The following is a 22,803-nucleotide window of genomic DNA, read 5'->3' as shown; positions in this document are numbered from 1 at the left end:
TTTGCTTTCCGTGAAAATCAAATCCACATTAACTGTCAATAAGTTTCATTTTGGACATGCTGTGATTTTACCCAATTTACCTGCAGTGTCTTGCTTTAAGATTCTATATTTAAAACCAACGTTTGGAACAACTTCTAAAGAACTGTGTAATTGGACTTTTGACTCAAAATCTCATATGCACTGCAATAAAGTTTTTGTGCCCTCTACCCTCTCATCTCACCAATAGCTACAATTACAGAAATTAGACTTCTTGACGTTTTAATCTTTATGATACCTTTAGTGCTAATGTCAAGTATTTTCATGTAAGGCTTAAGAGCTAACCTTTGTTTTTCTGTGCAGAGGGGTTGTTTTGCGCTCTTGCGCATTTAATGCGCTTGGTGTTGGAGATCCCCAGTGTCTGCCTGTGCGCGTCGGCTCAGTTGCGCATGCGCGGGGAGCTCCCCGTGCCCACCGACTTGTAGCTTTGAGCCCAGATCGCGCGGGTGGCACGCAGAAGCTCCCGGCAGCCAGAGCGCGACGTTACCATGAGCCTCCCCGCTCCGCCGGCAGAGACTCCACGCGCAGAGAGTGCCCACCTGACGAGAGCAGCGCGACGCATACAGCCGCACGATGCCCGGCGGAAAGAGAGGGCTGGTGGCACCGCAAAACACTTTCCTGGAGAATATCGTCAGGCGCTCGAGTGGTGAGGAGCACGCTTATGCTTTCTGAAATGCATTAGGTCACTTGGCATTACAGTAACCACGTTGCTCTGCATTTTCATACTGAGTAGTCAGTGTTTCAAACTTAAAACATGAGATTAACGGCTTATTCGTATGATAATTTTTGGTATTTTTAAGATGTGAAACATGGACGCTGTAATGGAACATTTCAAGACTGTAACTTTTATTTTGTCATTAATTTTCTTTATATTTTAGAGACTGCAGTTCTCTGAGCTGGACATACTGTGATTTATTTTATTTTATTTTATTTTTTATTAAGTTATTGAGGCATTTTCTAGAGATATTAACTTAAAAAAGCTATTAAAATAAAGAAACCTCTGTCGTCAGTATTTATATTTTAACATAAAGCAATTTTCATTGCGAATGCACTTCAAAACGTAGCACTAACAAAACGTAATAGGCTATTAATTTCTAACTGCGCTGCAGAATTAATATTTTAGAGACGTTTTTATTTCCCAGTGTTTATTTTTTATTTATCTAGCTAAATTATTTAAATCTTTGTTTTTTAAATCATGTGATTTTAGTTATTTAATAATAATAAGAATAATAAAAACAGCAGTTTTAACATCTGGAGAAATGTACTAATTCTAATAAACAATCAAACGGTAAGCAGCGTAATTGACTAAATCATTGCGTGTTGTTAATTGTAACCTATCCAATTTAAATAATTAGACATTTCTCGTTCAGCTGATTAAAAAGGCACTCAATATAATTTCGCTCCACATCTCTGCGTCAGGACTGGCTTGAAAAGTCCGTTTGATGGTTTTGAGAGATCGGAGGCAAATTGCGTACTGTTGCGTTTGCCACCGCTAGAGGGAGCATCTCTAATTGTGTCTGGTTTCTTTATACTGCATCCCAAACAACCCTTATTTGAGGATTATAGTAGGCTATATAAGACATGATAAAGTGTGAAAAAATGATTTGAATATGAATCTAATAAGAGGTTTTTAAACATCTCATTCACTTTCTGCAATAAGAATGACTGCGTTTTGTAGTGTAATGTTATGAGCTTTCGAGCGTCTACCCTTTATAGAGAGTACACCCGATGTTAAAGTAGATCAGTGACAGTAATTTACTGTGAAGCAAAGACTGTGAATGCATTAATGTGTGGCAGTCAGATCACTAATTCCCACTCCCTCTTTTATTCTTTGTCATCTTCTCTGAACCTTCAGAGACAAGTTTCTTGCTGGGGAACGCGCAGATTGTGGACTGGCCTGTAGTTTATAGTAATGACGGCTTCTGCAAGCTGTCTGGATACCACAGAGCAGAGGTCATGCAGAAAAGCAGCACGTGCAGGTGAGTGGATATACATGTGACAATAGAAATCTGTAGGACTATGTTACTCAGTTCATGCTGGATTGAGATCTCGGGTTGTGCAGTACCTTAAGGGGCCTGTTAAATAAAACAGCTTAACACTGATGCTTTAAATTATTTGTTGCGGATCCATGTGGACCAATTTCTACAAAACCAAGAGGTGATGATGTCATAATCTTGAGGTGTTACATCACTTTGGCTCTGCCTAAAGTAGTGTAACATGTAAATTGAATCTTGTAATCACTGATAATTCTTTTTTTGAAATGATGTAAACGAGTTTGGTATTAGGAATTCAAGTTTTAATAGATGAAAGTATCTTTCTGGCCAAGACATGATCTGGCATCGCAGTGGCATACTGTGTGTACACACACACATATATAAAATCTAATTTCAGTAAGTGGATCTCATAAAGTGCTGAGCCACAGATATACTGTCTTCCAGGTCTTAGAGACTTCATATCACACTTTACAGCATCTCTTCTTGACAATTTTGTGTCATTAAGACGTTATCTATAACTGCAACAGAAACAAGCATGCCATAATTGGTGACACTTTGCTTCAGGTGTGAGTTGCCTATGAATTTCAGATTTTGCTGTAATCTTTTAATCTTTGTAATTACATATGACCATAATTCATGTCTGGTGTCAAAGTGTGGAAATCTGAAACCTGAACATCTTCTGATCATTTTACTTGCTTGCATGAATTCCTGAATTAATTATAATCTTTGTAAATCTGAATCAAAGGATTGATTGGAGGGATAAATCCTTTAAAAAGCATACCGAAACTTCTGAAACTTCTTAAAACAAACGATTTGGTTTGAAAATAGGAGATTACTGTCTGTCTGTCTGAATAATCTCTCTCTGTAGTTTTATGTATGGGGAGCTGACAGACAAGAAGACCATAGAAAAGGTGAGACAAGCCTTTGACAACTATGAGTCCAACTGCTTTGAAGTGCTGCTGTACAGAAAGAACAGTAAGTCAAAAAGTGAATTTTTTTTTTCAAGTTTTGATTTTTTAGAGTGTTTTTGAAAGAAGTCTCTTATGACCAAGTCTGTCATTTATTTGATTAAAAATAACAGTAATATTGTGAAATATTGTTGCAATTTAAAATAACAGTTTCCGGTTTTAATATATGTAATTTATTTCTATTGTGGCGAAGCTGAATTTTAATTCCTAAAGTGTCACGTGACCCATTAGAAAACATTTTCATATGCTGATTTGGTGCTCAGTTATTAATAATAATTATTTTATTAATAAAGGTTGAAAAGATTTGCTGCTTAGTATTTTTGTGGAAACTGTAATACATTTTTTCAGTATTCTCTGATGAAAAGAAAGTTCAAAAGAACAGCATTGAAAACTTTTGTGACATTATAAATGTCTTTACTTGTCTTTAAAAAAAAAAGAAAGAAAGAAAGCTTTCTGACCCCAAACTTTTGAGTGGAAGTCATGGTTTCTGCAAAAAAACAAGACTGTTGTCAATATTAATAGTAAAAATTAATGTTTTTGAGCACCAAATCAGTATATTAAAATGATTTCTGAAGAATCATGTGACACTGAAGACTGAAGTAATGGCTATATAAAATCAGCTTTGTCATTTTGCCTGATTTGAATCCAAGAAATCCCAGCCATAATTAACAACTGGATTATCATAGATCCTTGGATGTGAGCTCTTTTGACTTGGGCATTAAAAAAGTGCTCATATAAGCTTACTGTCATCCAATAAATACAATTTATACTATGGCATAATAATGCTATCTTTGATATCTCACCTTGCACAGGATCTCCAGTGTGGTTCTACATGCAGATTGCACCGATCCGAAATGAAAATGACAAAGTGGTTTTGTTCCTGTGTACATTTAAGGACATCACTGTCTTTAAACAGCCTATTGAAGATGAAAGCACCAGGGGTGAGTTTTACACCTGCACACACACATTACATTACATTACATTTAGTCATTTAGCAGACGCTTTTATCCAAAGCGACTTACAAATGAGGACAATGGAAGCAATCAAAAACAACAAAAGAGCAATGATATATAAGTGCTATAACAAGTCTCAGTTAGCCTAAACACAGTATACGTAGCAAGGGCTTTTAAATAATATAATAAATAAAAAGAAAACAGATAGAATAGAAAAAGAATAGAGCAAGCTAGTGTTAGAGGTCTTTTTTTATAAATGTATAATAAATGAAAAGAAAAAAGATATAATACAAAAAGATTAGAAAAAAAAGATTTTTTTTTTTTTTTTTTTTAATAGAATTAGAATAGTGAGTGAAAAAGTTAGAGGGTCAAATAAAGATGGAAGAGATGTGTTTTAAGCCGATTCTTAAAGATGGCTAAGGACGCAGCTGCTCGGATTGAGTTGGGAAGGTCATTCCACCAGGAGGGAACATTTAATTTAAAAGTCCGTAAAAGTGACTTTGTGCTTCTTTGGGATGGCACAATCAAGCGATGTTCACTTGTAGAACGCAAGCTTCTAGAGGACTCATAAGTCTGAAGTAATGAATTTAGGTAAAGGGGTGCAGAGCCAGTGATGGGCTAACACACATATAGGCTATACATATACTGTACATAGTACACTTGTAATTTCAGTCATTTATTTAAAATAGATTCTCTCACAGAAGTCACAGCTTGTGTTGAACATGTAATGGTAACAGACGTGCCAGTTGAGTTTGTTGGGCTTGAGTTTGTTCTGACAGATAAACACTTCCTCGAATGTTCTTATGTCAGTTAAATAAATATTTGTTTATGATTGGTAAGCATTGCCAGCATTTCCTTTTGGCACTCACACACAAGTGTTATTTTCAAGCACTTCTGTGTGTGTGTGTGTGTGTGTGTGTGTGTGTGTGTGTGTGTGTGTGTGTGTGTGTGTGTGTTTGCTGGTGGGAGCTTGTTTATTGAACTGAAAAAAGTTATATAGAGTCTCATTCCAAAAATCCCAATAGTGCTGGCGTAGATGTTCTGCTTTGGTGTGTGTAGGTGAAATTCACAAAACCTGTTTTAAACAAGGTCAAAGTCACATTTCACCCCAAAATCAAAAGAAAGAAATAAGAAATTATATTTTTCAAGTAGAAGCCTGTTTTTAGGACCATTCTGTTTTTTAGTGTCAGTTATGACACTATTTTAATGACAATTAAGTGCACTGTTTTCTTTAAAATAAGACAAAGTAATCAGAATCAATATTGAGAATGAAGTGGAATTATGTTTCAGTAATGAGAATTTTGAGGGAAAATGTCATAGTGGATTGTGTCACATTTTTTATTATACTAAGTGATTTTGGGTTAAATGTGATGTGAACATGTTTTCAGTGGATTGACCAGTGTGAATGAGAGCGTTATACACTCAGGAATGAGAGAGAGAGGGATTTGAAACGGCTCCCGACAGTGTTCCAGGAGTTATATTTCATTGCAAGATCATTGCAGGAGTGACAGCAAACATTTGTTCCACTTTTACTCATAATAAAGCATTTTGCTGAGTCATATCTGAGCCACAGAGGACTTATGTTTTGGATGAATGTTTTTGTTGTGTGCATATACCATTCAAAAAGGTCAGTACTTTATTATTATTATTATTATTATTTAGAATTTAATACTTTTATTCAGCAAGGATGCATTAAATTGATTTAAAAAAAAGGACTTTAGCAATGTTACATACGTTTTCTATTTCAAATAAATGCTGTTATTTTGAACATTCCATTCATCAAAAAATACTGAAAATGTCACTGTTTACACAAAAATGATAACAGAATTGATAATAATAAACAAATCAGCATTTTAGGATGATTTCTGAAGGAACATGTGACATTGAAGAGTGGAATGGCTGCTGAAATTTCAGCTTTGTCATCACAGGAATAAGTAACATTTTAAAATACATTAAAATAGAAAATTGTTATTTTAAACTGTAGTAATATTTCTCAATATTACTGTTTTTACTGTATTTTTGATCAAATAAATGCAGACTTATATCTATAAATTGTATATATATATCTATAAACTGTATATATATATATATATAAACTGTATGTATATATATATATATATATATATATATATATATATATATATAATTAACCAAATTAACAAACTTCATATATATATATATATATATATATATTTAAAATTACTGACCCCAAATTGTATTTTTATTTATAACATCCATAATATTTTCATTAATTAACCAAATTAACAAACTTCAACAAATGATAAAAGAGCTTGTGAAACTTTTAATTAAAAAATCTCAGATTCATAATTCATCTGGACAGAACTTTCATTAAAGCAAAATACTGAACTGAAGTCAGTTTATAAAAACACAACAATGAACTGAAAGAAACATAATATTATGAACTCACTGCATCTGTCTTTCAATTCAGTGTTGCATTTTTATAAAACGCATGTTTCTTGCAGGTTGGACCAAGTTTGCACGTTTGACTCGAGCGTTGACGAACAGCAAAAGGCAAGCACCACGCCCATGAGCAGCAACTCACATAAACCCTCCAGACTTGCAGAGGTGAGAACACACGTGCACACACACACACACACACACAGACAGGCAGCATTAGCACAAACCCTTAACAGAACAACACAAAGCACACACACACACACACACACAGACAGGCAGCATTTGCTTACATCCTTGACTGTGCAGTACAAGGTTATTCAAAACTTCATCTCATGGAGGACAAACTTGTAACAGAATCACACACAGGACGCTGCTGTAACGCAATCTCACACGTGTCTGTTGGACAGCAGAAGTCTACAGTGGGCTGCCAGAAGCTGCTATTAATAATTAACACTGATTAACAGTGTACTGTATGTGTGTGTCCCATAACCCCTGCTCACTTTTTGCTTTTCTCATCTGTTGGTTATTGCTCCATCACTGTTGTGGGATGGTGTTAAATGTGTTGTTGATGTTTTTTGTGTGTGTCTGTAAGGAACAATCCTTACATACTCTATTGTGCCTTAATCTTTGGAAGAGTTTTTAATGAGGGAAGCATTCAAGGATGGGTTTGTTTTGCGAGGCTTTTATGATGGATTAATGTCTCTAATCTGTACTGTTACAGTGTTTGCATGGAAGTATTATACTGGTTAAGGTTTGCTATTAATCACTAAATCACTCAGTATTAAATTTCTCCAGTTCATTCATCCTGAATCACTTAAAGGATAATTCTGGGTTCAGTTTATGTTAAACTTGTGAAAATATTGAGTAATAAAAATAAATTTTGACCTTTTTCGACTCTCGACTTTGAGAGGTACTACAATGGAAATTAATGCAAGCATTAAAATACTTATAGTTTCAAAAGTCTTTTAAAAATGCATTAACGTGGTTTTAGAGCTTACCAGCTTTTTTGTGCAATTACATCCAATTAAAATGCCTATAACCCTGAACGACTATAAAAATGATGAGAACAACTTTACAGCTCAAATAATAACAGAAGAATTAATGCTTCAAAATAATGATATCCTGCACATATATGCTTTTAAATCCTCCAGAATTGGTCACTTCCATTGTACAATGTGCATCTATGTGACCTTTGTTTACCTTTTTGTAAAAATGATTTTTGCCACAAATGTGCCATAGATGCTGTTGATTGAATTTTTAACATGTATTTTAATTTTCTTTTTGTAAACTTTTGTGAACTTATTTTTTCTTTATTCTATGAGTAAAGGTTTCCTCTTGATTTAGACTGACATTATTAACAATCAAACTTTAACACGCTATATGCAGCCATTTTCACTTTTGAATCCATTTCTTCACTGTCTCTGGAAGGGGAAATAGCTTTAAATCTCTGAGTAAACTTCATATTCTGTTTATATAAACATGCGTAGTATACAATAAACAGTGTATTGTCTAGGTAAGAGGGAAAATTATGCAGAACTAGAATTAATATTTAAAACAAACTCACTTTCCTTAGGGCCCTCTATATTTCATTTCATTTTCACTTTCATTGTCCCTTAAGATAATCTCCTTATTATCGATGTCAAAAGTACTGGGGGAAAAAAAAATTAAGGTGGTCAATTTAGTTTAATTAACAAATCAATAAATTATCCAAAATAAATGAAAAAATCTAAAAAATCTAAATAGAAATAATTTGACCAGGCATTTTCATACAGTCATATTCAAAAAAAATATTATTTTCAACAAAAAAAAACAACAACTTAGAATTTAACTGGCATTGATATTAAACTTTGTTTTTTGATTCTTATTCTTTTTTTCTTAGATCCGTCACTCTCCATCTCTTTTTTTTTCTCAGGTGCTTCAGCTCGGCTCTGACATTCTTCCGCAGTATAAACAGGAGGCCCCTAAAACCCCGCCTCACATCATCTTACACTACTGCACCTTTAAGACCACCTGGGACTGGGTCATCCTCATCCTGACCTTCTACACCGCCATCATGGTTCCTTACAACGTCTCCTTCAAGACCAAACAGAATAATGTCACCTGGCTGGTTCTGGACAGCGTTGTGGATGTCATATTCCTTGTGGACATCGTGCTCAACTTCCACACCACATTTGTCGGGCCTGGAGGAGAGGTGATCTCGGATCCGAAGCTGATCAGGATGAACTACCTGAAGACCTGGTTCGTAATAGACCTGCTGTCCTGTCTGCCCTATGACATCATCAACGCTTTCGAAAACGTGGATGAGGTGAGAAACCAAGCTGCCTTTTTGATGCTTTGTACCTGATTAGGACACAGAGTGGAATGGAAATGGTTCAACACTTGGAAAAAGGGTCATAGTTAAATTAAATATTAATTGTATCATATTGTAAAAAGGTTTGACACTATTGTTAGAAGAGAAGCTGTAGTTGGCTTTTTCAAGTAAAAACATTAGATTTTTTATTTTTTTTACCTGTCAACCCCTCAAAGATGAAAGATTAAACAATTATTTCCTATGTCAGGGCTTCTCAAAGTTACTCTGCTGAGGATAATGCTGTAGGGTTCTCGTTCAAATTCATTTAAACTTTTGAAGAGCTTGATAGTTTCAGGACAGAAAAACAGAAAAGCTGAACTGAAATATTTATCCCTCTGCAAAAATGTAGAAATTTTGCCAGAAAGAACATCAGTGAAAGGTAGTTTCGCATACAGCTGACACACTTTTGATTGAGGGAATAGAGTCTGGTCCATTTTACAGCTTATTTTAGCCAAAAACCATTATACTTGTGGATTTTAAGTTTTTGTACTACTAAGGGCCTCAAAATGCCATTACATTGCAAATAAGTTTTAAAATATGAGATTTTCCAAAGAAGCGCTCATTTTTTTGACTCTGTACCTGGAAAACCCTACTTCACTTCTACTCTGACTCACAGAAGTTGTAGTATCTTTGCAGCTCTAATCATTTATGTGAGTAGTATTCACAAGACAGTCAATGAACTGATTATGTGCGGTTTGTGGCTTTGAGACCGATACTAATAAAAAGAAGCCCACTGTATTGATTGGCCAAATACTGTGTGATGATTGGTAAAGCCCTTCCTCTTGAAAACTGAACCATTACAAAGTCATGTTGTCCTTTGCATCCTTTCCTGGTTTATGTTATGTATTCTTGGAGTCTGTCCAGGTTATGTGCTTTGGGATAGATATTGATTAGTGCACACACGGTGGATCATCTTCTCTCTTTCACTCAGGAAGTCAGTGCAGTGATCTGAGCCCCAGACACACACCTGTAAACATGATTTCATTGAACGCTAGCAGGCTTTCATTCATATTTTTTCTCTCTTTTTATCTTCCTGACTGTTCTGGAATTTATATTGTGAGAAGTACATTAACAGCTTTTTCATTAATCTGTGTCTTGTTTTCCAGTAAAAATATATGGACTTTGTGAAAACAAGATAGATAAAATTTTTGCAAAATTGTAAGGCTTGTTTTCTTGTTTTAGAGAAGTCTTTTTTCATTTATTTATTTCATACCAACTATTTTGGGTTTTTTTTATTTTTATTTAGTGAGGTCTCTAATAAGAAAAGACCTACAGTATTTGCCAATTTATTCAATACTGTTTTTTAGCCAATAGTACAATCCACAAACACATACATGTCATTTTATATCTGTAATTTCATGCACAAATATATACATTGCATTTGTGCTTGACATTGAATATACACATGAATGTGATTTTGTGTTTGTGGATAATTTTGAGAGCATTGTTATTTCGCATATAATTTGACAAATCTTTCAACACACTCATAGTATGAACTGATGCCATTTGTGATGCCTAGACTACCAGTTTGAGACCATGTCAAAAAATCCCCAGTATTCACGTACTGTTTACTTCACGTTGATTTCAACCCACGTTGACTTATTTTTTTCCCAAAAAGAAATCTCTAAATGAATTAACTTTTTTAAATGCAAGTTGTCATTGTTGTCAAGTGTTAATGGCTTTTTAAAGTTTGTGTGTGAACACAACCTTAAAACTTACAACTAAAGTTTAATGTGCAAGTTTTACCTTAAAGAGATGCTCATTGTACCAGAAACCCACTGAGAAAGCCTTCATGTCATGATATAAGAGTTACCCCAGATGCCTTAGTGTGGACCCTGTAATCCACTGTCCCTGTGGAAGTGCTCTGATCTGAGAATGGACCTGTTCCAGAAGATTCTATTGTATTTCAAGAGCTGGAGAATAAATGTCAGTCAAGCAAACAGAATGTTATATTGTAGAATTTGTCATATTTTATTTTTCTTCTTCTGGTCCACTTAATCAAGGTTTCCTGTTTCAAAAACATACTTAACATAATTATCTTAATTAACCCTCTGATGCATCTTGTTCTCTGTGGTTGCTGGATCTTTAAAAGCCGCTTTTAACCATCAAGGGTGTGATGTTACTGTACATCCAAACCACCATAGGGGATTGGTTATCTGGACAGTTTCTCATAATTATTATTTTTTTTTGTCATTACATTTTTCATTTATAACAACAAATTCATTATAATTTAGCTAGAGAAAGCGGTGATGCATCAAGTAGCTCAGCAAGAATAGTAACCATTATATTCTTTTGAAATTATTAGATGAATATCTCTCTTAAACCCAACATTTTAAAAAAGAAAGAAAAGAAAGAAGATTGTGAATAATTATATTGTTGTACTGTACATTAAGAAACTTTTTAATTAATTTTCCTTTCTCTCTGACAACATGGCCACAATTTAACAAACCTGGGAACAGAGTAATAAAACGAGGGACTGAATTCTTAATTCATAAATATAAATGTTTAAAATCCCTCACAGCTCTATTGTGTATTTACTAGTTCAAGTCCACTCTTATCCACTTTCCTTGATAACAAAACTCAGATCTGTGTATGGATTGAATGCAGTAATGCATGTTGTTTCTGATAAATAGCTCTTATAAACACCTAAAAAAAATAGTTACTTCATCACAAGCCTTCTGTAAAATCCCATAGTGCAAAAATCACAATGTTAACTTTCATGTAAATGTCTTATCACATTAAAGAGAATTTTATATTTAAAATTTTGCTGTAAACATTATGTAATATTCTGTTTATTCTCATGAAGACCATCTGCATCTAGGCAGGCCAGCATCAGAGAAAGATAAGGAGCATACATGACCAAAACCATTCATAAGGGTCAATTTTTTGAAATTGAGATTTATACATCAACTGAAAGCTGAATAAATAAGCTTTCAGGATAGGACAATATTTGGCTGAGATACAACTATTTGAAAATCTGGAATCTGAGGGTGCAACAAATCAAAATATTAAGAAAATTGCCTTTAAAGTTGTCCAAATGAAGGTCTTAGCAATGCATATTACTAATCAAAAATTAAGTTTTGATATATTTACGGTAGGAAATTTACAAAATATCTTTATGGAACATGATCTTTACATAATATCCTAATGATTTTTGGCATAAAAGAAAAATCTATAATTTTACCCATACAATGTATTGTTGGCTGTTGCTACAAATATACCCATGCTACTTATGACTAATTCTGTGGTCCAGGGTCACAAACATGTTTAGTGGTAGCTATTCACTTTTCTGTGAATAGCGTTCACGGCCCGCGGCAAGCGTACTGTGGTTTATAAACATTACTGTTCCCGCCCACGGTGCGCGGACGCTCATCACACATCCACACGGCGCCCAATCGTTTGTGGGGCAGCTGTGGCCTAATGGTTAGAGATTTGGACTTATAACCAGAAGGTCGCAGGTTCGAGTCTCGGTGCTGGCAGGAGTTGTAGGTGGGAGGGAGTGAATGAACAGCGCTCTCTTCCACCCTCAATACCCATGGCTGAAGTGCCCTTGAGCAAGGCACTGAACCCCCCAGTTGCTCCCCGGGCGCTGGATATAGCTGCCCACTGCTCCGGGTGTGTGTTCACGGTGTGTTCACTTCTCACTGCTGTGTGTGTGCACTTGGATGGGTTAAATGCAGAGCACCAATTTCGAGTATGGGTTACCATACTTGACAAATGTCACGACTTTCACTTTCACTTTCTGGTACTTGTTCAGGCTTACTTAAAGTTGTTTCTTAATTTCATGATTCACGTGTTTGTTTGCTCTGTGCCTAACAATTAAATATCCATTAAAGTGTCTAAACTTATAGTTATCAAGCTATATTTATTTATTTATTTGTTTCTGCAATCCTGGGATATGACTGGGGTTTGAAGTTTTGTTATACTATATATCTTTACATATTTTGGTTTGGCTTTACAATTTTGGTCTAAGTTTATGTGAGTATAGCAGGCTGCATTGTTGGTCATTTCTGCTCACTCTTATCTTTCACTACATGACTGAAACTGAATTTACACTTTAAAGGAGAGGAGATGCTTCAGATGGTCACACTAGGTCAGGCTGGACCGAACGGTAATTTTTATTTATTTTTTTGCCATGGAAGGACTAAAGTGCTGCCTAACATAAATTTTTCAGAGGCCTTTTAAGGTTGTTGGATCATGTGGGAGAACAGAGTGTTTTACCGCAAAGTGATTCTGATGTCCAACCACTTTCGCACCTTCTTTCTGTCATCTTGGCTCAGCTCACCTGCTCCAAATTTAGAACAAACTGTTTGCAGAATTTTGCAATTAGGAAGGTAAAGAGTGTGTTCAGTGAACTGAATAATGTGAATAGTGCTCATTGTTTCAGAATGTAGCGTCTAATTAACATTGCTGTGTGCCAAATAATATTAAATAACTCAATGGTCTGTTTAAGCATCTTTGTGATAAATGACAATAGAAGAATGATTTAACCAGACAGATTAAATGTCAAATTGATTTTCCCTTTGTGCTCTGCATGTCGGTGTGTAGATGATTGTTTAATTATGGGTTTCTTAATAAAAATCTGTGTATGAAAGAAAATCTGCAGATTTTCTGATGCATTCATATTTTTCTATGTTATACATATATATACAGGCGCATCTCAGTAAATTAGAATGTCGTGGAAAAGTTTATTTCAGTAATTCAACTCAAATTGGGAAACTTGTGTATTAAATAAATTCATTGCATACAGACTGAAGTAGTTTAAGTCTTTGGTTCTTTTAACTGTGATGATTTTGGCTCACATTTAACAAAAACCCACCAATTCACTGTCTCAACAAATTAGAATACTTCATAAGACCAATAAAAAAAAAACATTTTTAGTGAATTGATGGCCTTCTGGAAAGTATGTTCATTTACTGTACATGTACTCAATACTTGGTAGGGGCTCCTTTTGTTTTAATTACTGCCTCAATTCGGCGTGGCATGGAGGTGATCAGTTTGTGGCACTGCTGAGGTGGTATGGAAGCCCAGGTTTCTTTGACAGTGGCCTTCAGTTCATCTGCATTTTTAGGTCTCTTGTTTCTCATTTTCCTCTTGACAGTACCCCATAGATTCTCTATTCAGGTTCAGGTCTGGTGAGTTTGCTGGTCAGTCAAGCACACCAACACCATGGTCATTTAACCAAGTTTTGGTGCTTTTGGCAGTGTGGGCAGGTGCCAAATCCTGCTGGAAAATGAAATCAGCATCTTCAAAAAGCTGGTCAGCAGAAGGAAGCATGAAGTGTTCCAAATTTCTTGGTAAACGGTGCAGTGACTTTGGGTTTTCATAAAACACAATGGACCAACACCAGCAGATGACATTGCACCCCAAATCATCACAGACTGTGGACACTTAACACTGGACTTCAAACAACTTGGGCTATTAGCTTCTTCACCCTTCCTCCAGACTCAAGGACCTTGGTTTCCAAATGAAATACAAAACTTGCTCTCATCTGAAAAGAGGACTTTGGACCACTCGGCAACAGTCCAGTTCTTCTTCTCCTTAGCCCAGGTAAGATGCTTCTGACGTTGTCTGTGGTCCAGGAGTGGCTTAACAAGAGGAATACGACAACTGTAGCCAAATTCCTTGAAACGTCTGTGTGTGGTGACTCTTGATGCCTTGACCCCAGCCTCAGTCCATTCCTTGTGAAGTTCACTCAAATTCATGAATCGATTTTGCTTGACAATCCTCATAAGGCTGCGGTTCTCTCGGTTGGTTCTGCATCTTTTTCTTCCACACTTTTTCCTTCCACTCAACTCTCTGTTGACACACTTGGATACAGCACTCTGTGAACAGCCAGCTTCTTTGGCAATGAATGTTTGTGGCTTACCCTCCTTGTGAAGGGTGTCAATGATTGTCTTCTGGACAACTGTCAGATCAGCAGTCTTCCCCATGATTGTGTAGCCTAGTGAACCGAACTGAGAGACCATTTTGAAGGTTCAGGAAATCTTTGCAGGTGTTTTGAGTTAATTAGCTGATTGGCATGTCACCATATTCTAATTTGCTGAGACAGTGAATTGGTGGGTTTTTGTTAAATGTGAGCCAAAATCATTACAATTAAAAGAACCAAAGACTTAAACTACTTCAGTCTGTGTGCACTGAATTTATTTAATACATGAGTTTCACAATTTGAGTTGAATTACTGAAATAAATGAACTTTTCCACGACATTCTAATGGGGGGGTGGGGTATGTTCATTTATGCACTCAATACTTGGTCGGGGCTCCTTAAGCACCTTAAGGAAACCAGCATCTCCATAAAGCTTGTCAGCAGATGGAAGCATAAAGTGCTCCAAAATCTCCTGGTAGACGGCTGCATTGACTTCGGACTTGATAAATCTTAATATCTTGCTGGATCTGTCTGCTGCTTTTGACACAGTTAACCACCAGATCCTCCTGTCCACCCTCATAAAGATGGGCATCTCAGGAACCACACTCCAATGGTTCAAGTCTTTCCTCTCAGGTAGGTCTTTCATGGTGTCTTGGAGGGGTGAGGTTTCTTAGTCACAACTTCTTGCTCATTCCAACCAGATGATCCGGTGGTAGCTGTTCGCATTGCAGCCTGTCTGAGAGACATTTCAAGCTGGATGAAGAACCATCACCTTCAACTCAACCTTGCTAAGACAGAACTGCTTGTTGTCTCAGCCAATTCAGAACTTCATCACAACTTCTCTATACAGCTGGGTTCGTCAACCATAACTCCTTCCTGGACAGCAAGGTACCCTGGAGTTGTGATCAATGCTCAGTTAAGCTTCACAGACCATATTGCTAGAATGACCCGGTCCTGCAGATTTGCCTTATTCAACATTAGGAAGATTAGACCCTTCCTATCAGAGCAAGCTGCACAACTCCTTGTCCAAGCTCTTGTTCTCCAGACTGGACTATTGTATGCTCTCTTGGCGGACTGCCCACATGTACTATCAAGCATTGTGCAACTGATCTCTCTGCATCAGCGAGCCTGGTCCCACGAAAAAAGGTTACTATCTCTTCATCAGTTTACACTGGCTACCAGTAGCTGCTCACATCAAATTCAAGGTACTGATGTTTGCCTACAAGACAACAATACCTAAACTCACTAGTTCAAACTTATGCGCCCTCCAGAATCTTGCGCTCTGCAAGTGAACGACACCTTGTGGTGCCATCCCAAAGAGACACAAAATCACTATCACAGACCTTTTCCTGGATTGTGCCCAGCTGGTGGAATGAGCTCCCTATCTCAATTCGAACAGCTGAGTCTTTGGCCATTTTCAAAAAACGTCTAAATGTCTAACGTCTAAATCTCTTTCGCCAGCACCTGATGAACTAATAATAGCACTTATATATTCTATTCTGTTCTATTCTATTCCATTCTATTAAAAAAAAGCCCTAGCTATGTGCACTGTGCTAGACTAACCGAGACTTATCACAGCACTTGTATACTGTTGCTCTCTCGTTCATCTGAATGCTTCTATTGTTCTCCTCATTTGTAAGTCGCTTTGGATAAAAGCTTCTACTAAATGATTAAATGTAAATGTAAAACACTAGGACCAACACCAGCAGACGTCATGGCACCCCAAATCATCACTGACTTCACAACTTCACACTGGGCTTCAAGCAGCTTGCATTCTGTGCCTCTCCAGTCTTCCTCCAGACTCCAGACCTTGATTTCCAAATGAAACGCAAAATTTACTTTTATCTGAAAAGAGGACTTTGGACCACTGAGCAACAGTCCAGTTCTTTTTCTCCTTAGCCCAGGTAAGATACTTCTGACGTTGTTTCTGTTTCAGAAGCTGAATGGTAGCCCTTTTCCTGAAGACGTCTGAGCGTGGTGACTCTTGATGCACTGACTCCAGCTTCAGTCCACTCCTTGTGAAGCTCTCCCAAGTGTTTGAATCAGCTTTGTTTGACAGGATTCTCAAGCTTGTGGTCATCCTTGTTGCTTGTGCACCTTTTCCTACCAATTTTTTTCCTTCTACTCAACCTCACGTTTAATATGCTTTGATTACGGCTGAATGATTCATCAAATGCGATTGTCATGTGCATTTTGTTAGTAAAGCCGGTTCTGTAATCAGCAGTAAATCATCATCACATGCTTTCAGATGGAGCAGCACTTACTACACAGAGCCGTAGTTCACTGACAAGTTATGCAAAAACGCAGACGGTTTTATTGCGCAATTATGAAATCAAAGAAATCGTTTATGATAATGACAGCTGTTTGCATAGCTTCTCAGTGAACTATGGCTCTGTGTAATAAATGGTGCTCCATCTGAAAGCATTTGAAAATACCACATTTAATAACAGATTTTTACTCCAAACTCATAACATCAGTCGAGTGTTTGAAGTAAATCCTTCTTACACAGAATAAGTCACGCATCATATTTCATAGTATTCTAAGCAGTGATAAACTAGTATTCTTGCATTATAGCATTTGAATGATTAAAAGGCAGTTGCATAAAAGCAGTTAAATCTTCTGTCGGATGGAGAACTTTATTTGAATGGCGCCCTCTGGCCTTCGGATGGAGATTTACTGAACACAGAACTGCTATCACAGATACTTCAAAAATGTGCTACTGACTGCGAAACGATATCGCATGACAATCGCAAAAGCTTTTTACTGTCAGAAAATTGCGATTTACATACGATTCCATTTCGATTTATCATGCAGCCCTACTGATATGGACAAAGGTATCCAGTGATTGAGCTACAGCACTCTGTGAGGAACAGAAGACCCCTTTTGCAGTAATGACCTTCTGTGACTTTCAGCAATCTTGTGGTTTGTGGATAATGGGTGTCAATGATTGTCTTCTGGACCATTGCCAAAAGTCAGATCAGTCTTTCCCCACTTATTGTGGTTTCAAAAAACAAGAGATACCCGTGAATTTAATACTGTACACATGGGATGCACACGTGCTACTGTTAATGACGCTCAAATTTTTTGTAAATATACAAACCTTTTGAGATTATAGAAGGAGGGACTGGAGTTTTCCTTCACTTTCATGAACTATAAGAAATATGTGTCACAATAATCATCAAAATTAAAACATTCTTATTTTTTTACCGGTATATCTTTACGATAAATAAGCCAATCTAGTGCTAATATATGAATAACAATCGTTCTGTCACTTTTTCCATTTAATTTATCATAAGTTTGACAAAAAAACCCCTTTCACTTTTTGACTTATCAATAGGGTTCAAATTTCTTTAAGTCAGCACCTGTGGTTTAAAGATAAAACTATAAGTTATAAACAACAAAAATAAAAAAACTATAATTTATAAACATCAAAATTAAAACATATCTATCATCAAAATTTTTTTTATATATCTATCTATCTAGAATATCTTTCACTCTATCTAAAAAAATGACTACAATATTCTTTTGTTAAGATGCACCTGGGATACATCTGTGTGGGTGTATATATCTATATATATATAAATCTGCTGATATATATATATATATATATATGCTGGAAATCTGCTGATTTACAACAGGTATAATTTTAAATAACGTAACAGATATGTAAAGGTAAGACATATAGGTAAAACATATTATATTTTGTACTAAATGTGACTGTCTGTTATTTATTTTTCTTTTTTCCAGGGCATCAGCAGCTTGTTCAGTTCTCTGAAGGTGGTTCGACTGCTTCGATTGGGTCGTGTTGCACGTAAACTGGACCACTATCTGGAGTACGGTGCAGCTGTGCTCGTGTTACTGGTCTGTGTGTTTGGATTGGTTGCCCACTGGCTTGCCTGCATATGGTACAGCATTGGAGATTACGAGGTCATTGATGAACAAACCAACACCATCAAGACTGACAGCTGGCTCTACCAGTTAGCCACCAGCATTGGATCCCCGTACCGGTACAATGCCAGTGGGACTGGCCAATGGGAGGGTGGCCCTGGGAAAGACTCTCTGTATATAACGTCACTATATTTCACCATGACCAGCCTGACCACTATTGGCTTCGGAAACATCGCGCCAACTACAGACGGAGAGAAGATCTTCTCTGTGGCCATGATGATGGTCGGATGTGAGTGCTTGTCTTCTTTCATGTCTTATTTTTCAGACCTGTCTTGGCTAAGTGATCTGATCACAGATGATCAGGGTAGAAAGATTGTCATTTTCATTTGGGAAATCAAATCAGCTAAAGTAAATCTTAATACCAGGTTAAACGGGGTCTCTTTTCTGTTCCTTTCTTGCTTTTTACTCTTTTTTTCTGTTTATTCTCTCCTCTGTCAGAATAACTCAGACTAATCTCATCTGCCCCTCTGTCCTCCAGACAGCAGTGCTTTGCTTCTAGTGCATCTCCTTCAGAAATAACTCTGAGACAGTAATAGAGAGAGATCGGTGGAGAGAGGGACATATAACTGGCCAGAATAAAGGAACAAGGCCAGTGGTTGTTAATGTCTTTTTCCAGATCTGTGCGTGTGGCGAGGAGTCACTCTGGAGACTAAACAAAGATATGATCATAATTACCAGTGTGTGTGAGTGCTGACCCGCACAAACACACATATAGAAACCCCACTGACCCCCATGCACTGACTCTCAGGGGCCTCATCCCTGTTTTTTAAGGACACTTTTTTAAGTTTACAGTATTTCTTTAGTGTATAGGAAAACCGAGGTTCAAATGCCAAATATATTTATTCCCTAGAACTCAAAACTATGACCTTGATGTTGAGATGTATGGTTATTTTTATATATTTATTTTCAATAATTTATTATTTAAATTACATTTTTACTTTTTTATTTGCAATATAAAATTACAATTAATAAAGGATTTTTAAAGAAATTAATGCTTTTATTTAGCAAAAATGCATAAAAATATTCAAGAGTGAAAATAAAACATTGAAAATTTGTATGTACATTTATATTACTAATAGTTTTTCTTTAGCAGCAAATCAGCATATTAGAATGATTTCCAAAGGATCAGGTGACACTAAAGACTGGTGTCTTTATACAATATATATAGATTTTTTTTATTATTATTTAATAATATTTAAATATTTTTGATCAAATAAATGGTGCGTGCAAGAGATTTAGCCTTATTGCATAATTTTTTGTGTTTTTAGCTGTTTTAGTTGAGTCAGATATGACTTGCCTCCCATTTCTGCTCCAACTCATGTTCATTTCCTTTGCCTTTTTGTAAAAATCCCCCCTTTACATCTGTGAATCATAAGGCATTTTCTTGCTTTTGACCCAGACAACGGTTTCCCTGATCTGTAATACTCTTTAACCTGACATCACACAGGTGGATGAGTCATTTTTAAATGCTTATTAGACTAATGGGTCATTATGAACCTTTAATAGGATGCTCAAATGAGCTCTGTTGATGCTGTTTTGGGTACTGATGCATGAAATGTAGGGCTCTTCAAGGAACAGCAAGAAACCGCTATCAGTGTAGCCAGCATATGACTAAGCAAAAGGGATTTTTCCCATGTGTCATGGGAGAATGACATTATTAAGTGCAAAAGCTGTCACTGGGGCAGGACCCTTTTAAAAGGTATACCAAAGTTTGTACCTTATTTATCTTTAATGGGTGCATATTATTACCTTGAACGTACCTATTAGTACCACCCCAGTGGTATGCTGTCCCTTTTTATGCCAAAGTGTAAGGCCAGAAACAAGATTCTTTTCAGCCAAAGGCCCTTAACAGGGCTGTTGATCTACTTGTGATGTTGTCTTCAGAACAATTTGGTTTGATCAAGGGGCGATGATCTCACACACACACACAATATGAGCTGTTCTGATGGCTCTTTGATGAGGCTCATACACAGTATGAGCCTGCAGACCCATTCTCTCTTTCTCTGTCTGTAATTATCTGAACACATTGTTCTCACCTACTGATCTTTCAGTCAGGATCTTTTCTCTTTTGTTTCCATGTTTCACTAAAGATCCGAATCTTCTGTCTTACTCTGTCTTTATTCCTGTCTTGCCCACATCTCTCTGTCTGTCTGTGTGTCTGTCTCTGTGGTAGTGAGGTCCTAGAAGGCCTCATTATGTGTGGTAGATTGTACAGGTTCCCCTGAGACTCTCCCTCATGCACCATCCATACCATTTGCTCTACAAATTTCTCCATATCTGCCCTGAAGTTACACCTGGATAAAAAGTGTAAAATCTCACTGGGTGATATGTAGGGTACAATATAGTTGTATTTTACTTACACATGCCAGATAAACCTAGACTGTAAATCTAGGTAAGCAAGCTTAGAAAAAGAGCAAGGACATTTAAAAAATATATATATAACTCCAATTGTATTTGTCTGAAAGAAGGAAGTCATATATACCTTGGATAACTTGAGGATGGGTAAATCTTGGAATAATTTTCATTTTTGGGTGAACTATACTTTTAAGGACCTATTGGATTTTTTTTTTCCTTTTTTTTTTTTTTTTTTTGCACTTCTTGTGAAATAAAATTAAAAGATAAGATATAATTTAATCTCAAATCTAAAAAAAAAAAAATTTAGGTCAGTTCAGTGCAGTTATATAAAGTAGTTTAAATATTTTTTTTTCACATGACTGATTCATACCAACTGATTCACAGCTTGCATGGAGGTTAATTGCCTCACAGATCATTTTTGTTTCTCAGATCATATTGATCCAGGTATGACAAAAAGAGTGATTTGTTTACGACTGAAAATGTTTTGATGCTTTCAGTCTTATTTGCAGCCTATTAAAAACATCATACATGGATGTTTGTGACCCTCTCTGTGAAATCCAGGCTAAAATCTCAAAATCTAATTATGAGATAACAAGCATCAAAGTTTGATTTCAACCATTAATTTCACTATAATTTAAATTTTTGACATGGCCTTACTCAGTTGATATTAAAGATATTAAGGCTACATTTTCACAGATCTTCTTTACCTTATGAAGGACAGTTTTATGTAGAAAACAGTAAATCACAGAAAAATGAATTTAGCTGGGTTTTAGAGGGTCGCATTTAATCTGTTTACAGCATGAACAGAGCCAAAGTATTTCAGTAAAATCTGAATGTAATGTAAAAGTTGTTTCTGAATTCCTTCTTTTTAAACAACTGACACACACTTTGGTGTGTTTATGAGGTTAATATTTTTTTTTACAGTTGTGTGTCTAGTCTCTTTGACTCTAATTCATTTCTCTCAGTACAGGTGAGTCAGATGGCTGATATCCAAAATAAGAATCAGAAAGACACAAGAAATCCTCCATTATCCTAACTCATTCTCTTCGTCCTCCAGACTCTCTCTTGTTGTCCCTGTTTCTCTCCATCTGTGTCTTCTCCTCCCCTTAACTCTTGGTTATCGTTGCCTTTCTGTGATCAGAATCATTTATCTTACTGTACAAATTCTTGGTCATTTGTTGGCTTTTCATCATCCGTTTTTATTTCATCATATTCCATCCACTTTGCTTTGTTCTCTGTTCCCGCTCTTCCCTTATTGGTTATGAGTGGAAGTATTTGGAAAGCTATTTCAGGGAAGGTTGCCATAGAGACGAGGAGCAAAGATACAATGGTAACTCATGAGAAAAGCAATAAAAACAGTACCAGAAGTTTGCATTGTACATGTACTCATTTTTCAGTTTTCTTATAAAAGATATCCGGTAACACTTTACTTAAAGCCTTTATGTATAATGCACTATAAAGGGTTATTAAAGGGTATAATGCATTATAATTATTAATAAGGTACATTGTAATACTTATATTTTGGCATAAATAATTATAAATGAATTTAAAATGCATAGTGCAACAATGAATTGATAAGGTTTATAATGTACTGTATTAAATGTACAATGCATTTTAAGGTGCATTACAAGACATAATTAATGCATTAAAACTACTTTTAAAATGCATTATACGTAAAGGCTTTAGGTAAAATGTTACCATATAGCCTATTGTAAAATGTAATATTAATAAATAATCAAAGAAAGAAAGAAAAACAACATTATTGTTTGTACTTGTTCTGTTACCCCATTTAAATAATTTTTAGTTCTTAAAAAAAAAAAAAAATCCACGTTACAAAAAATCCATTACAAGCTCTTGGGTTTAAATTTAAAAATACATAATTTGTCCATTAGGTAATGTATTTGTCCATTAGGT

General features: G+C 36.0%; 1 protein-coding gene across 1 annotated transcript in view; it reads left to right on the top strand.

Moving 5' to 3' along the window:
• Positions 1-335: 335 nt before the first annotated feature.
• LOC109111370 (potassium voltage-gated channel subfamily H member 5-like) overlaps positions 336-22,803 on the top strand; it is a 42,328-nt gene continuing 19,860 nt past the window's right edge. Inside the window, 8 exon segments of the mRNA XM_042737370.1 lie at positions 336-682; positions 1,892-2,015; positions 2,899-3,005; positions 3,811-3,939; positions 6,435-6,479; positions 6,482-6,537; positions 8,282-8,674; positions 18,334-18,763. Of these exon segments, the coding sequence (XP_042593304.1) occupies positions 610-682; positions 1,892-2,015; positions 2,899-3,005; positions 3,811-3,939; positions 6,435-6,479; positions 6,482-6,537; positions 8,282-8,674; positions 18,334-18,763 (1,357 nt within the window). The 5' untranslated portion in view covers positions 336-609.

This window comes from Cyprinus carpio, chromosome B13, assembly GCF_018340385.1.
Source record: "Cyprinus carpio isolate SPL01 chromosome B13, ASM1834038v1, whole genome shotgun sequence".
NCBI lineage: Eukaryota > Metazoa > Chordata > Actinopteri > Cypriniformes > Cyprinidae > Cyprinus > Cyprinus carpio.
This window is presented reverse-complemented; position numbering and strand designations above follow the sequence as displayed.